The 17,752-nt window shown below is 44.4% G+C and overlaps 1 protein-coding gene across 1 annotated transcript in view; it reads right to left on the bottom strand.

The window, feature by feature from the left end:
* Positions 1–12,588: 12,588 nt before the first annotated feature.
* YIPF5 (Yip1 domain family member 5) overlaps positions 12,589–17,752 on the bottom strand; it is a 6,143-nt gene continuing 979 nt past the window's right edge. The window contains exons 2-5 of the mRNA XM_010174699.1: positions 17,415–17,587; positions 16,147–16,292; positions 13,698–13,879; positions 12,589–13,070 (exon numbers count right to left, since the gene is read on the bottom strand). Coding sequence (XP_010173001.1) covers positions 12,908–13,070; positions 13,698–13,879; positions 16,147–16,292; positions 17,415–17,535 — 612 coding nt within the window. The 5' untranslated portion in view covers positions 17,536–17,587 and the 3' untranslated portion in view covers positions 12,589–12,907. The remainder of the gene's footprint in view (positions 13,071–13,697; positions 13,880–16,146; positions 16,293–17,414; positions 17,588–17,752) is intronic.

Genomic DNA, 17,752 nt, shown 5'->3' with positions numbered 1-17,752 from the left:
CCTGTTCATGTGGCCCCAGCACAAGTCTGGGATCAGGGAACCGGTTCAGCTGAAAATTAACCAAATTAAGTTAAAGCAGCCCCGGGGGTCAGCAGAGCAGCTCCTCGGTCCGGGTCCCCCAGCCCCACCAGCCAGCTCGGGCACCCACCAGCCGGCATTGGCACTGCCCAGAAGGTATCCAGCAGCCTGGGGAGAGGATCCCATGGTCCAGCCAGCGTCAGAGCAGCTGAAATGAGTCGGTATGGACAGATTGCCATCTAGTGGCACATGGAAATGAGGGTCCCCAACTTTGCTCAGTCAAGTATTGTTGACAGAGGACGATGATGGAGTCTAAACATTGCTGGAGGTCTGCTCTGGAATGGTCTTAGCATTCCTCCCGCTGCCTGTATCAGTGTCCCCACCACTGTCACCAGCAGGTTTGCAGGAAAATCATATTTGCTCTGCATCCTTCCTTTATCAATCCTCTATTTTAAATATTCAGGATATTTTGGCTAGATAGTAAGGCCAAAAAGTAACTTTGGGAAGCAGGTTCTCCTGGGTGAAATACAGATTTGAGGTCAGGGATGCTCTGACCATGCTCACACTTTACACCAGTGTGAGGTTTAAGGAAACCCCAGTGTCCTTGTCAAAACCCTCACCCAAGTGACCACGGAGCCCGAATCCGCAGGACACAGCGTTTTCAAGCAGCCAGCTTGAGCTCAGCCATGGCCCCAGGCCCAGTGGCAGTTCCCTGAGGAGCAGGAGGCTGCTGGGCACAGGAGATCCCCTCTCGAGAGGAAAACTGGGTATGTGCTGGATGTGAGCCAGCCGTGCTACCAGCCATCTCTGTACCTCATCCTCCTCCTCCTCATCCTCCTCGGGATGGGCTCATCACACAAGGGCTCCTGTCTGTGTCCCCTTGGCTGGCCTTTACGGTCAAAGGGTCTGACTCATCTGACCTGTCATGGTCACCTACTTTGAGAAATGTGCCTTCTAGAGCCTGTTTATTCCCGTTGTCTCTAAAGCCTCAAATGATTTACTCATACACCTACATCAGCATTACCAGCGTCTGTCTGATCAGGCAGATCCCACAGTGGAAGGCTGAAATAAAGGCTGAGAACAGAGAGAAGTATTGAGAACCACAGCGACATAAATATAGCCATTAAAAATAGTTTACTGGTTCAGAGAAGGATGCAGATCAGTTGCTGGCAATGGTATGGATTAATGACCAAAAGGTAAAGATACACTTTTGTTCTGGTTTTGTTTCCTCAGCAGAACTGGGGGTCTAGGCTGGGGTCCTGCATTGCCTGCTGGGTGTCCTCCAGATAAATCGTTCCCCTTCCCATCTCAGTTGTTGGCTTTGTTGGGTTTTTTTGGAGTTGTTACATTTATGGTTGGACTTGATGATCTTAAAGGTCTTTTCCAACCAAAATGATTCTATTCTAATTTCTCCCTCTGTGATGTAGAGGTGATAATAATTCACCAACATCCTTGTAAACTGGATTGACTGAGACTGGTAAAAAGGGAAAGGGCATTTTATAGTAGGAGGAAACAGAAGCAGAATTGTAATTCATGAAGCTTTGTGGCTTTCTAAGCCTCATTAAGTGCTGCATTCATGGGATACTCCTCTGCTTGAAAGTCAACGCCCTTGCCAAGATGCATCATCTGAAGATTCACCACCTCGCTTCGCCACAGGCTGTGAGTAAAAGAAACTTGATGATAGTAGAAAAAAGCTGCAAAGGCCTGAGCTGGGCACAGCTGGCTTTTCACGTTGCACGTGCCCACACCAAGTTGTGAGCAACGTTCCTCAGGCTGGAGCTGATGTGCTGTAACCTGGGCGGACCATGAGCCGGCTCCAGCACCGAGCGGTGGGGTGGGGACAAGGGCTGATAAAAAATCCGGGATGAGGAATCTTGGCAGCGGGGTGGAGGGGATTGAGAGAGTCTACAAGCACTGGCCAAGGCTGTTTATGCTGCCAGAGCTTCTTGGAAGAAACAAGCAGCAATTCTGCTTCTAACAAGCCCATCTCTACCCAGCACACTGCATATGGTGTGTTCGTACACCCGTCCTCAGCTCCTCGCCATGGTTAGTGGATTAATCAAAGGTTGTATGGGCAAGAAACCAGGCCCATAGCAACCAGACTAACAGAGCCGGGTGGTATCTAAACATCCAGCCCATACACATTCGTGTGAAGTGAGTTGTTTGGGGGATTACACTTCAGGTTTCCATGGAAAAAAACTCCCCTACCACACACCGCCAGCCGAATTGCTGTCTGAACCACAGAGAGGTTTCAGCTCTTCAGCTTGATGTTTTTAACGAGTATTATCTAGCTGCTGCCAGCACTTCACCATTTCTAAATCATCTCAGCTGTATGTTCTCCAGGGTCTAGAACTCTGCCTGTATTTGCTTTGAAAACAACGAAGGAACAAGGAATGGCCTCTGCCGATATTCACTGGCTGCTCAGCAATCCCGAGTGAAAACAACTCAGTGTGCTGGAGGCAGGAGTGGGGAGAGCTGGAGGTGAGGGCTTTGGGGATACTTACAGCAGGAAAACATCAGGGTCTCCTCAAACAAAGCTGCACACACAGAGTGTGCAGAGTCCCTCAGACAAAATAATCAGGATAGGAGCAAAAATCCCTACAAATGAGTGAAGGCAATTAATTACCCATTGCATCAGGACAAGGACTGTTGTATTTCTCTAACATCTATTTAAGACATTTCCAAGTGCCCAGGCTCAAGGGGAGCTGATCATGACTTACAGCAGATGCCTTCTCCCTTCAGGGATGCTGTGCCTCCCTCCGAGGCCCTGGAAGAGCAGCAGAGCCTTTGAAAGCAGCCGAGGTTCAGCACAGAAGGGGATCGCTCTGGGCTGGCGGGGGAAGGGGACAGGGGATTTTAAAGACTTTATTTTTATTTTATTTTTTCCTTACCTCTGGTATTTGAAATCCATCGGGATCCCCAGGATATGAAACTGTTGGGTTTCAGCCGGTGAGATCCTTCCGGTCAGTCAAACGAGTTTCTCAGCCAGAGCTGGACTCCGCAGTCAGACCAGGGCATTGAGTGGCAGAATTGCTGTATTATTGAAAAACAATGTTTTTCATATCAGCTTGACCCACAGTTCTGGCTGTGAGCTGTGGGTGCTGTACAGTGTCGCTAGGATATATTTTAATGACAGTGGGAAAGTTTTCTTTGGTTTTAAAAACCTGATCTGAAATAACCTAATTTGAATATTTTTGTGCTACTCAAAACCGGATAGTTTTTAATTATTGTGAATTGTGAAGATTACGAACACTTCCCACACTTGCATATAATTAATGACAGAGATAAATTACTTTAATATTATTTGAAAATATGAAAGAAGGAATATTTGGTAGGACTGCTGGGCAGTTACAGAAGTTCAGCTGACGGTGGCTTTTAGTGCTTCTGTGATCCAAATGGAAATACAGAATCACAACTTAATTGTTTGATTTAATGGCAAATTAACCCACTGTTCCTCTCCTGAGCTTGCGTTTGGCTTGGGATTTTTTGTGGGTTTCTGAGGGGTTGGTTTGGATTTTGGGGGGTTTGTTTTGTGTTTTGGTGGTTGGGTTTTGTTTAATCCTGCCAGCGAGGCTTTGCTGTGAGAACCAGCGCTGGGCAGTGGCACAGTTTGGGGATGAGCTGCCAGTGGGCTCTGCACCATGTGAATTCACTCTATTTTTTAAACATGTAAAGTTTTGGATGTCTGGTAAAACTATCTGAGAGATAGAGAATGCAAAAAGTACCAAGGAGAACGGAGGGGTGGGGTTTTTCCTTGGTTGTTGTTGTTGTTTTGGGGTTTGGTTGGGGTTTTTTTTCCTCTTTTCTTTTTGACTTTTTTCTTTTTTCTTTTTTTTCTTTTTTTTGAGGGCTTCCAAGGTGGAATTTACTACATATCACCACGTCCACTGTGTAGGCTGCAGTGATTTATTTATTCAGGGAAAAGCCAAGAAAATACTCCCGACTGAGCAGCGCTCCTGACTCTTACTCCAACAACTTCATAGCCAGGGAATGTGTTTTCCCTCTCCCTTTTCCTGCGTTTTCCATCAGTATTTGTTAAATACATTACATTTACCTCACTCTGAAGCTCTGAGACCTTTTGTGGCTTTATCCCCTCCTGGCATTCTCTAAATAAATGACTGTATAATTGCAATGAACCTCCAGAGAAGGGATAGGAGTAACATGTGGAAAATATAAGCCCATTCCCTAGGTGCACGTGTGGAAGTGACCCGCTCTAACCCCGCAGCCCCCCGCCCGCACCCCCCGTCTGCCCGGTACTGGGAGCAACGACCGGGTGGGAAAACCATCACCAGCTACTATGTGGTAGGAAGATCATTTTCAAATCTAAATTCTACATTCACTCCAGGTCTGAAACAAAAATAAGAATAGATTTGAGGCAGAATTAGGCCTTTTAAGCTCAATTAAAGCTGAGGCAGAACATTAAGATCTTCATACTTACCACACGAGTTCAGATCCCTTGATTGCTGCAAATTTATTGCAAATTAACAGCGGTGCGAAGGAGGGAAGAATTAATCCAATGATGTGGGCTTGGACCAATCAATCATTTATAATTATGATCTTCTTGTCTTTTGTCAATATGCATATTTAAAATTTAATTCTGATGCTTTATTCAGATATGACAGTGAAGTCATCAGAGACTGAGGGAAACGAGAGGCCTGTTCAATTAAAAAAGCAACAGAAAAAGCCCATGCAAACCTTGGTATTTAAAGCAGATAATGTTATTTAAACATTAAATAAATGAAGAGAAATAAGCTACCCCATGACATCGGTATTGTTATCTTGATTGTGTAAACATGTGAATAAATAAATGCATTCAGCCTAAAAGACACCGAATTACGTTAACATGAACCATCCGCGTCCCTCAGAAAGCTGTTACCGACTCACAGCTGTGAAATCCCAGCCTCCAGATCAAACCCACTGTTACAGGATGGTTAAGTACATCGAGTTTAGATAAAAGGATTTAGATTGTAAGAATTCCAGGAGAGTGGGAAATGGCCAGAGAAAGCACCGAAGCTGATTGCAGCTCATCAAGCAGATGTTCCTGTTACCCAATCATTGCTAGGGAAATCCATACCCTGGGCTTCCTTTTTCCACCCAAGATTAAACTCACAGATCCCTTTTCATTCTTTAGCTTTTAAGAACAACCCAACTGCTGTGGCTTTCATTCAAATAAAATGTAATTAAATGATTTAATTGCTTTACTGAAGGGCACATTTTTTTATGGGAAAAGCTCTGGGTTGATGACTTGCACACACAGATTCCACTCGTAGCACAGCTCTTACCTGTAGCTGCTGCTAAAACCCACATTGCTCTGCTCTGCTCCTCCTGGTTCCCTCTGCCCGCAAACAAACCCCCATCCCCATCCCCAGATTGCAGCAGCTCCGGAATTAGCAATCCCATTTTCCAATGGATTAACTGAACTCTGGCCAGTTAATTCCCAGCTTTGTTCAACTCAAGGCTGGCTGCTAACATCAGTGACCTGATTTGCAAAGGACCGAGCAAATATTCCTCCAAACAAACAACAACTCAAAGCCAAACAAGGACCCTCTTCTCACGTGTTGTGTAATCCAAAAGCTCTCCAAGCCACCGCTCCGCATCTATTCAAAGGCTGAAGTCGAGCCCAGGTACTTGGCGGTGAAGCTGTATGTCTGAAAGGCATTGAGGAGGTTAAAATATGGAGGGTTATTTTTATAATACTCTCTTCTGATTATTTCAGCTTCTTCTCTAAATAACATCTCAATGGTTGATGATGGTAAATGAGGCCATCAAAGAAAATTTGATGCGTGTTCTTCTAGTAAAGATGATGAAAAAATAAGCAGCCTATGCTGAGGTAAAAGGAAGAGCAATAAGTGATCAATAAACAAAGCTGGAAACAAGACTAACAAAAGTTTCTATGAACATATTGGAACAAAAAGCAAAAGCCAAGCCCATGACCATCACTTGCAGGGAAGGAAAGCAAGTGCCGCACGCGGATAAGGAGGTTAATGCACCCTTTTTGTGTGAGCCCTCCCCAAAACACCAGCTGTGACCAAACATTTAAACCCTTAAAAGGTTAAAACTATTTCTGTGAACTGTGTGTCCACGGAGGGTTGTTAAATGGTACTGGAGGGTTCTCAGGGAACTGGACAGAGCAACTGCTCAGCCACCTGCAACCACCTTGAGAACGTGCGCAGCCAGTGTGGGGCTGGGGCCACAAACACTGTTGTTATGGAGGGACAAATAAAGCAGTTTTCAAGAGAAGGACCTGAGGAACATTATAGTTAATGCCTATAAGGAGGCTGGAAAATAATTAAAAGAATCAGTCTGTAAACACATAGAAGAAAACGAGGTGATGACAAACAGCCAGTATGGGATTGTACCAGAGAAAGCAGGTTAGGAAAACCTAGTTATCTTCCCCAGGTAACCGGGCTTCTTAAAGAGAGGGGAGCAGCAGATGTGACACCGTGATTGACAAGAGACACAGTTCAGAAAAACTCCCTACAAAGGCTGAAACATGAGTGCAGGATGACGACTGCATCACTACTAACCACAGGAGATACAGCCCACCCTCAGTCTGCACTACTGACTCTTCTCATCAGCTTGGGGGCTGAAATTTAAAGATGATAGCAAAGTGGAAGGCATTGCAATCACTTTGAGATGGGATCAGAGATCAAATTGATCTGCATAAATTAGAGAAGTGATGTGAATTGTTAAGATGGAATGCAGTACAGTGCACAATGCTGTTTTAAAGAAGAAAAGTCAATGCCCATAAACAAGATGGGGCTCAGTAGCGTTTCTGCAGAAGAGGATTTGGGGACTGCAGTGGACAGTCAAACAGGTTTTTTCAAGGAAAGAGAAGAATGACAGGGGAAATTAGAACCAGTTCACCATTATATAAGAGGTTGCTGCCAAAAGGAGGAGAATAAACTGTCTTTCATGTCTACTGTGGGTAGAATAGTAATAATAAAGTGCATTAAAGGGAGAAGAAATGGGAAGAAATCAGGCTGACATCATGGACCATTTTCTAATCATAAAGTCAGCAAAGCACTGACAAGGTGTTCAAGGGAGATTGTGCCATTTCCCTCCAGCTGGAGTTTTAAAGGAAGGTCAGACCTACCTGTCAGAAATTAGATCATCTCACCTTTACACCAGGTGCTGGACTTCTCTGGGTGCTGTCCAGACCAACCTCCTACAGCCGAGAGCAGAGGGGGATGTGGGAACAGGCAGCCACGGAGGCGGCCAAGGGGACAAAGTGCAGCTGTGAATCCAACGGGCAGCATCACAAACCTGGGGGGAGAGCAGAGAGCTCCACGTTCAGCCCACAGGCTGGGTCCTGGCTGCTCTCCCAGGTGGAGCTTCACCGCTGGCTGCATTGGCACAACCAGTCCCATAATGGGGGACCCACAGGAAGGGGCTTCCCCTGGAGAACCAAACTAAGTGACTGAACTCACTCGGTTTGTTCAGCCTGGAGGAGACTGAGAGGAGATCTCATGGGGGTCTAGAACTTCCTCCCAAGGGGAAGAGGAGGGGCAGGCGCTGATCTCTTCTCTCTGGCCACCAACGAATGCCAGGAGCAGAGGACATGGCAGGAAGATGTGGCAGGGGAGGGTGAGGTTGGCCATGAGGAAAAGGTTCTTGAGGCAGAGGGTGGTAATTCCGTACCTCGCAGGCTCAGAGCTTTAAAACAAACCAAATGGGTATTTGGCAGAACTTGGCTAAATGAATCTGTAAGAAATCAGAGTGGCAAGTAATGTGACATCTGCTGTTGGCAATAGTGAAGTGCAGACACTGCACACTTCAGCTCTCCTAACCTCATCTGAACCAGCAATTTTTAATTGGGACAAAACACCAGAATGATCAGGTCACCCTGAATTTAAACATTTCTCTCTGATTCACGAAAGCAGCCACACTGCCAGCAGAGCCTTGCCAAGGTGCTACGTTACCTCTTCCTATTGACAATTAACATCTGAAGTAGCCACTAAAACAACCAGCAGATTGACTCATATCAATAAAGTGAAGATTAAATAAAGAGAGAAAAAGGCACTGAACTCATTAAAACCCTCCATAACCTGTCATGAGTCTTTAGTGTTTGTCTGGATGGTATGAGGACAACATGACCTGCAGTTTTCCTCGGTGACTGAACATGAACAGGTTAATACACAAAGTTTTTAAGATGGATTTTCACTTCTGCAGATTGTATCCTTTACTAAAACGAAAGGCCTCTATGAAGATACTTCTCAGGCTCTGTTTGTTTCTGAGGTAAGGAGCTGGCATTGATCTATCAACACCAAAACCCTTTTCTCTGTGGACGTGGCTGGTCGGAGCACAGGCTCGGGGGGCTGGGCAGCGCTCAGGTCTGACGCTGAGAGGAGGAGCAGAGGTACCCGCCAAGTGTCCCAGCCTGGCAGCTTTGTTTGTAAATGAGGATATTTGTCCAGATTTGCCTGACATAATTATTGGCCAAATATTCATCTTCTTGATTCAACTAAGTCTCCTGTTGAGCTAAATGGGAATTCAGCCTGAAAAAGAACTGAGGAGCTGGCACCCACCGGAGCAGGATAAATCACACCCCGAGTAAGAACGTCTGGATTTTACTCTGGGGCCCAAACGGCCTCGAGTTTGGATTCATAAAATCCACTGAAGATAAACCTTCACTGGCACTGCTGCCAACGGGCCTGGAAAGACTCTGGCAAAAAATGCTGGGACTGGCGCGGAGCTGGACCATTAACCTGTGTGTCTCCAGTGACCTCCTCCTGACAGGCTCACCCTCGACAAGCCGTGCCAGAGGAAACCCTGCGCAGGTCTCAGAGGTGAGACAGGCTCCTGTGAGGCACTGAGCTACCCGAGATGCCAACCCCCCGCTCACAGAGGGAAAAACACACCCTGTGCTGCAGGAGCTGCCCGACGCTTCGTGCCGGGGAATGGGCAGTCTAGAGAGAGGGAGTTTTCCCGACTCCTCTTCAGCAGTAAATCATTATTCTCCAGATCTGAGAAAACACAGGGAGGTAAGGAGTGCCCGTGGCAGGGTCTGGTTTGAAGCCTGATGGTAACTTCACATCATGGCAGCGGCCGTGTGCAGTGGAGAGAGGAACTGGGTCGTCTTCCCAACAGACACGCAGAATTCTTCTTCCCTTTGGCTTCAGCTCTTGCACGAAAGCAGATGCAAATTCCATGGCTGAAAAGCGAGTGGGTCTGGTAGGTCAGTAGGTAAGGCAGGTATCCAAGATGATTAGATTTTCCTATGCTGACAGCAGAAAAGCAAGAATGTTGGGAAAAAAAATGAACAGGAATGTATTCTGGTAATTTCAAGAACGATGTGGTGGAGTTCAGCGTGTAAAGAAACAGAGCGACACCCTCCTTCCTAAAGACACCCAGTTACAGCACCACTGGAGAGGCCCGTTCCAGGAGTAGGGTCTAATTCTAGACCATCTTCCACTGCACCATTGCTGAGGGGGGCCAGACAATCCTCACTTCTCTAGTGTCAGTGCTTCCTGCAATAAAGCAAAGAAATCATAGGAGAAAAAAAACCAATGCCCTGAAGAGCCCAACGCTTCCAGCCCTTCCCAGAGCACGGGCTGCTGGTCAGCTACCGGCCCGCTGGCTTCCACGGGGAAAACACAAAGCTGGCAAACACAAGCAACAGACTTCCCAATCACAAAACCTCCTCCCACTTGTAAACTGTGTCCCAGAGAGCTGGACTGAGAACTTCCCCCTGGAGAAATATCCTGTTACGTTTTGCTGAAATAAATGTGATCAAATGCAGCAGGACTTACACAAATTATATACATCTCCTTCCTGCATTCCTCATCCACAAACCAGAACAACAGACCCTCCCCAGCTCACAGGACGCTCGAGGATAACCACAATAAATAATCTCAGACCCTCACATCCTGAGGCATCAGGGCTGGTAACTCCTAAACAACAAATGTTTTTTAAAAAACCCTCTTCTAATCCCATAGACTCTGTAAATAAATTGTTTTAGTTCCAAGAGGGACGTTATTGAACTAAATTTTAAAAGGATAGCAAAGGCAGGATGTGTCAACTACACTGTGGAGGAGAGTTCAGATTTCAGAAGTAAAAAAAAAAAAAGTCCTACTAAATATGAAGGAAAATGTGGGAGTGAAGAATTACAGCATCCAAGCTTGTCATTCCGTGTGACGGCAAAAGTAAATCATCTGAAACACAACTGGATAAAACACTATTACAGAAAATCAATGGAATTGATTTTGGAAAGGCAATAAACACAGTCAATGGAATCCCATTAATTAATGTTCCACAAATTGAGGATATTTAAGACTACCAGTCTAGACGTTAACAGTGTGTTTTTATAAAGTCATCTATGAATTCAAGTCTTTGACCTTCTGCTCCCATCCGCTTCTCTCCTGCTCCCGAGAGACCAGTTAGAAATTCACTGCTCCATTCTCCACGTGAGCTGAGGAACACAAAACTCACCGGTCAAACCTCACTGCTTGAGGACATGCAGTGTCTTTAAGGACTTTATGGACATATATATCTAAATAAAGACCTTCTCACACCATCTTCCCAAACCAAGCAGCTGTGTTGCCAGTGCTGCACAGAGACAGGTTAATCTGAATGTTCTGCACTCGGTTTACTCGCGGTGAGGTGACAGAACAGGTTATTTGTGGCAGTTTAACACACAGGTCACCACCCCGGCAGCCGTCTCCAGAGCCAGGGCAGGCTGTAAGAAATGAAGCACGTGTGCATGTGCAAGGTGAGCTTCACAAAAATACAATATTTCAGTACTGGAACCCGATGTGCTCAAAAGTATGTGAGCTTTTGTACTTACCAGAACAATTCTGTATTTAATTAGGTCTCATTAGTAAAGGTAATCACTGTAATTTATTTGCACAAATACAGGACATCATGCTCTGTCAGCAGGTAATGTTCTTCATTAAAAAGAGCAAGAACTCTGTGCGCCAGGGCAGACGTGATCGGCTAATCCAAAGAACCCAGGGCTACAAAATACAGAGCCAAACATTTTGCTCAATAAAATCAACTCGGTACTTGTATTTAGGGTGATGGTTTGTAACCACGTACTGAAGCAGAAAATTACCTGGGCTCTTGAATTCGCCTCTGGAAGGAAATGGAAGGTTTTTTTATGCCTGTGAGTTTTCGAATTCATTGCAACAGCCAGTTGCAGCACATAACACAGGTCAGAACGGTTTTGTGCATCAGTGTTTGCTTCTTAAAGGCTTCACACTCACAGGACACTTCCCACAGCTCCCAGTGACACAGCAAAAGCTGGCTCTGGCCAACAAAGGAGAACCTCGCCAGGAGCTTCTGGTTGCTCTAGGAAAGTATTTTAGGAGAACAAAAAGTGAACTCTTCATTTAGCAGAATGAAGAGTGAACAAGAACGTGTGCTGAGCCTTTGAAATCATCCACTCCTGTATCACTGTCAGCTTTCCTCTGCAGCTGCACCCCCACATTCAGCCTCGCCAGGTGTTAACATAACGCCTCTGACCAGGGATTCAACTCTCCACGTCTGTGAACAGCTGGTTCCACGGACCTGACGGAGGAACATCAGACTAACACCTGGAGTAAATTCAACGACATGAAACCCCTTGGATTAAACTGCTGCAGAAATGGTATTGCAATCCAGCACTTTATTAGAGCTTCTTCATTTCCAAGGCAGGGGCAGAGAATTATTACCTACATACATAACCCCCCTCCCCAGTACGAGTTAAAACACGGCTGTATCCTCTTCTTGCTTATTTTAAGGATTAGCAAATGCTTATATGAAGAACTAATTTTTGCTTTCCCACTTCTTATGCTTGTAGGACTTCTGGTAAGTGACTAACATCACAAACTAGACACTTCTCACGTAAGATAAAGTATTTGTGACTGAAGCAAGTATCAAATCCACTAACTGAATACAGTTTTAAGTACAATTTCGCTTCAGTATTGAAGATTCTCTTTCAGTAACTGAACTCCAATAAAAAAAAGAAAGATTATAAAAATCAAACACCTTTTTTCAAAATTTAAGGAAAATTTAATCAATATGCCTTAAATTATTTTACAGTAACTACAATACTGACAAAGCATAACATTTTCAAAATGGTGTTTTTCTTGGAAGTACTGCAAAAGAGATTACTCCTCATCTACTGGTATGTGCACCATTAGGAAAAGAAACTGGCTGAAGTCACCTTCAGAAATCCAAGTTAACACAGAGCTACTCAGACATCCCAATGTATTCCTATTTCAAGTGTGACAGAATCACAGATCCCTTTAACTTTTAAGCATCTGTTTTCTAATTCATAATTTAAGTATCTTAAATCCTGAAATACTATCACATCAAATGAACAAGTAAACGAGACCAAAGAGCTTCAGAGTATATTTGTTAAAATATAGAAAATGCTCTAATTGCCTGTGTTTGTTTGTGCATTCTGCTTTTGGTAAGAGGGGACAGGAAATAGGTTCTTTATCACTGCAGATTTATCAAGGAGCATCCCAAATCTACATTGTCCGCAGCTCTATTAACTTTTCCTCATAAAAATCTCTCCATTTATAACTGCAATCCTTCTCCCTCCCTCCCCTAAAAAATAAAATAAAAGAAACAAAACACAAAAACCCCCCAACCCTCAAATAAACAACCGAAAGTTACTTTTCTAAAGATATAGGAATGGGAAAGAAATGACATTAACTTGATAAGCATGAACACTTATTAAAGCTATAGACACCTCAGGTCAGTTGGAAACAGTATTCAAAGTCCTAAAAAAGTCAACACGAGACACGTGTTTTCATTGTTCCAGATGATTCAAAAGGGGTCTAAGGTTCATGATAGCAACACTCGACAGTCATCTGCAGCTGCTTCTGGTCCACGTCCTGTTCCAAGGGGATGTTTTCATTTTGGCCCACTGGAGTCCCACAGTTTAGTTTGGACAGTCTATTCAAAACACAGAAATGAGAGCAAAGACTCCGTACAACAAAGCACAGGGGTATGCTACTAGAAGTTGTTGTCCTTCCATTGCTAAGGCAGAAATAAAGATTTTGGAAGCAGAAAAGCTGCACCAGCCAATGATTCCAGCGGTGAGAATAATCCCCATCATGCCCCTGAAAAGACAGAAATTAAAAGAGAATTCCTGTCAGTCACAGCTGGACTCCTTCTAACACCTTTTACAGATTCTAAGATGAATTTTAGCTTTTAGCTTTGACTTTTAGGATGAAACAGAGTTGCAGTAAAGACCTCAGAACCATATTATTCAATTATGACAGCATAAAACCCCCTCAAATTAACTTTGTGCCCATGGAAGCGGTGAGTAATGCAGCTGTAGCAAGTACTTTCTTTTCAGTTCCTAATTTCGTACTATGAGGAATCACACGGTCAGTTTGTCAAATTTTATCTTAAATTACAATTATTTTTAGACTTCACAGGTCCCGAGATCTGACAGATTCAGAGCTGACTGAAACCAAACTCAATACTGTTATTTGAGTCCATGTATTTAATTAACTGAAAACTGTTATTCACTTATCCATTATTCACTTATCTTCCATCCAGTAAATACCGAAAGATATTTATGTTTTGATATGTTGATATTTATGTTTTCACACTTACTAATTCCTGTCACATTCAAATTCTATGCAGCTTCATCACCAAATATGACAATTCCTTTTAATAACTCCCTTCACCACCTGATAAGAGAGGAACCGATCACCAAAGTATAAAGTTTATGTACTTACTGCAACGAAAATACAATGGCGAAAGTAGACAGTAGGATCATGGGGAGGAGACAGTATCCAAGGACACTGGCGACGCAGCCGAACGAGACACCCGTCATGCTCATCAAGTTCAGGAGACAAAACATCCCCAAACAGCCGATTGCACTTATTCCATACACGTAACCAAACTGAATTTTGCCAGCCTGAAAGCCAAGCAGAGGAACGTGTGTCAGCTTCCTGAAGGAGCAACGCCTCCCGCAGACAAAGGGGAGTGGGGAACACCTCGATTTTCCCCACTGTCTCCCCACTCTCAACTCCTACATTCAAATTTAACAGTTATTTTCCCACAACCTGAATTCCAGGACACCTGTATATTCCAGGCACTCCAGAGGCAAGTTTATCCGAACTTTATGTATCTTGATGAACAGATTTTGATCAAATTATTCTTCTTCTTTGATCTGGTCTGCAAAAGCCTACGAATTCTTTAGGGCTTAATCAACTAACTTCTCATGTTGATTTTCTCTGATGACTTGCAATAATAATATTTACAGAAGCAGTGTTTAAAGACCAAGAAAACTGTAAGTGAGGAACAAGCCCAGAGCTAAAGTCCTGTAATAAGTGCATTATTGCCACCAAGATGATGAAGGGAGTGGAGCATCTCCCTGCTGAGGAAAGGCTGAGGGAGCTAGGGCTCTTTAGCTTGGAGGAGAGGAGACTGAGGGGAGACCTCATTAATGTTTATAAATATGTTCAGGGTGAATGTCAGGAGGATGGAGCCAGGCTCTTCTCAGTGATGCCCAATGGTAGGACAAGGGGCAATGGGTGTGAGCTGGAACACAGGAGGTTCTGCTTAAACTTGAGAAGAAACTTCTTTACAGTGAGGGTGACAGAGTCCTGTGACAGGCTGCCCAGGGAGGGGGTGGAGTCTCCTTCTCTGGAGACATTCAAGACCCACCTGGACACCTTCCTATGTGATCTCATTTAGGTTCCTGCTCTGGCAGGGGGATTGGACTGGATGATCTTTTGAGGTCCCTTCCAATCCCTAATATTCTGTGATTTCACAATGTACATATCCTACATCATCGTGTTTTTCCCACAATGAGGTCGACACTTCCCTCGCGTGGTGCCCACCCCACCCCTGCGGGAACACGGGGCCGTGCAGTCACTGACCCCCACGATGATGTGGAGCCTCAAACTCCGTCTCTCACTATTAACTTCCACACTAAGTTTAGTTAATAACCCAGCCACATTCTTCCCCAAGCGCTGCAGAAAACCACCACACCTGCTTTCAGCTTTTTGCTGGGCTAAGCTTGTTTTCTTTCGTCACACTCAATGTACTTTAAAAAACAGCACATGGGAGAAAGTGATAATTTCTGAGGAAAAGAACATTCAAATGTATCCATTAGAAACATGGTCGTGAATTCTACTGGCCTAAATTCCATAAATAAAGGATACTTATAAAAGTAGGCTTAAAGTCCCCTGGGTACCAAAACACGGTGTTCCAAGTGTCAGAGCAATGTGAAATTTCAGGCAAGAATTAAATGCAGAGCCTGGAGACATTCAAGGGAAAAAGATGATTAAAAATACTGAAGCTTTCAATGACAAGGAAGACTGTTTACTGCTACTCTGTCATTCCATAATTGACACTTTTGAGTCATTAAAACACAATCTTATTTCAATTAAGCTCAACTAAAAAAACCTCCAGGCTTCAACAGCTGCTGACCTGTTAAGAAGTAGAAACCATGCGAAAGCAGGTTTAGTTTGGAAGTGTTTTATCAGACTGCCTCTCGACACTGAAAGTCGAGCCTAATGCACCAGGACTTATGAAACCATGTTCTTACACATGAATTTTGAGTTTCCTTGCCCCTTGAACAGCAGTAAAGAACAATGAACAAAGAGTACTGAGCAAAGAAATCCAACCAAACAAAACAGAGAAATAGATTCAGATGCTAAACACAGTAAGAGTTAAAAAATAAACTCCTAGTTAGTGAAATGAGATAAATATTCAGATATTTAGTATGTCCATTGTTCTGATTCCTGATAAGACAGAAGATAAAAGAGTCACTGCAAAAAGGTATGATTCTGAAAGCAAAACATCTCTAGCTATAAAAAAACCCCAAACCAGTAAAAATCTGAGAACAGGGGTCACAGCCACCCCTGTGACAAAGAGGAGTCGTACTCCTCAAAAGCAAAGTATGAAAAGAAACACAAATTGAAATAATTGCCATGCAGAAACCAAGCCCAAAGACTTGAACTCAAATGCCACTGAAGTAAAGTGACAGTGACCTCATGAAGTGCCCTCAGTGAGGTGTGAAGCCCCAGCTCACCTTCCATCCAGCTACAAATTCTTGGTCAGGATGTGCTGGTTTTGGCCCCCCTGCCAATAAGCCTACAGGTCACTTGGCTTTTTCCCCAGTGTTTCCAAGAACACCAAAGCACAAACAGTAACATTTGGTAATTAATAGCTTACCAGTAATAACGTGGCTCCAAAAGCTAGACAGAAAACCATTGGTCCAGCCAAATCAGTCTCATTCATGATGCTGCCATCTGCTACTTTCAGCGGGTGCAGCACTGTTAGTGTCTTCTGCCAGATGTGGTCAAAATTGATCCCCAATTCTGCAAGTTACATGAAAACAATTATGCAGAGTTATTTCATTTTGTCCCTTCCTGTCACCCACGTTTGCTTCACTCTCAGCTTTCCCCACCTCTCCACTTTTAAATCTCCCCCAGATACCATCCTGTGGTGACCAGAGGACTGAGAACTGACACAGATTCCACAAACACTCCCCAAGTCTCAGTGACCGGCGGCTCCAGGGTTTCTAGTGCAAAGTACTTTCTCTGTTTGTACTCTCCTCCTCTATCCTTAATTACTCCCAGTGGATTTCTCTTTCATAAACCAGCCACTGAGTCCACTACCAAAAACCACCCACCCCTTTTAACGCCCAGTGTCTGATCACAGGGAGTTTCCCTCCAGCCAGATCCGATTTCCAGTCCCCATCCAGACAGCCTGGCCACAGTCGTGTGTCACAACCTCGTTATGAGCACAGTTACTAATTGCCAACCTCAGGTCCTGGGAAGCATCTATGTAAATAAAATAATTTTTTGAAAAATACAAAAAGAAAAGCAGCCCAGCAGGGTGGGAGGTGTGACAAGCAGGTGTAGGTGACAGGTACTGTGAACACCTCCCTCTCACCAGGAACAGGGAGTTTCTCCAGTTCTCTGGTACCGAGCAGCGATGGACACAAGCTGGAAACTGAAACCCTGGATCAGACACCACCTACCCATCCCTTCTGGCTCTCTGCATGAGCTGTGTGCCACCAGGGAATTCCTGCAGCCTCTAGCATTCCTCTTCAGCAATGAAAGATTTGGGTTCTAACCAAAGAACCAACTGAAAACAACTGTGTCCCTTTATTTTACAAGAAATGGGCAATTTAAGTGTTATTTGCAACGAGAGAAATGGTGTTTTATCCCGAGAGCTGTATGAGGTCAGGTTACCCATTTAACTGATGATGTCTCCCACAGAACAGCTGGGATGACATAGCAAAGCACAACTCTACAACTGCAGAAGTTCACACAAGGACGTGTATTTCATACCCCAAAATACAGTTAAAAATAAATAATAATGAGAATTTGAAATCAACTGTGCGCTCTCAGGAGTGGGGAATAGACACGCTGCTGCTCAGCTTATCCCCAAATTGGGAAGAGTTTTGGATCTGGGCCATAAAGTGTAAGTTATACCTTCTAATAGAGGAGGCTCATCCTCAAAATTACTTCCATAAAAAGACTGTGCTGAAGCTGGAGTGTAGGTCTGGGTCGGCTGGTAGATCTGCCCCGTGTAGGGCTGCTGCTGCTGCATCATCTCCGGGGGGACGAACCCGCTCTGCTGCGAGTACTCGTAGCCTGCATACTGCCTGCAAAGAACAGCACAGCCTCAGGGACAGACACAGCCTCGTATGATACACACACACACCAGGGAAAGCAAAGCTGATTTGCAGTTAATAAGGTGCAGCAAACAATCCTTTCTTCTTTTTTAAACATATATAAATAGCCACAGCCATCAGTTCCAACCCTCACAA

Source organism: Antrostomus carolinensis, unplaced genomic scaffold (assembly GCF_000700745.2).
Source record: "Antrostomus carolinensis isolate BGI_N321 unplaced genomic scaffold, ASM70074v2 scaffold48208, whole genome shotgun sequence".
NCBI classification, from domain to species: domain Eukaryota; kingdom Metazoa; phylum Chordata; class Aves; order Caprimulgiformes; family Caprimulgidae; genus Antrostomus; species Antrostomus carolinensis.
This window is presented reverse-complemented; position numbering and strand designations above follow the sequence as displayed.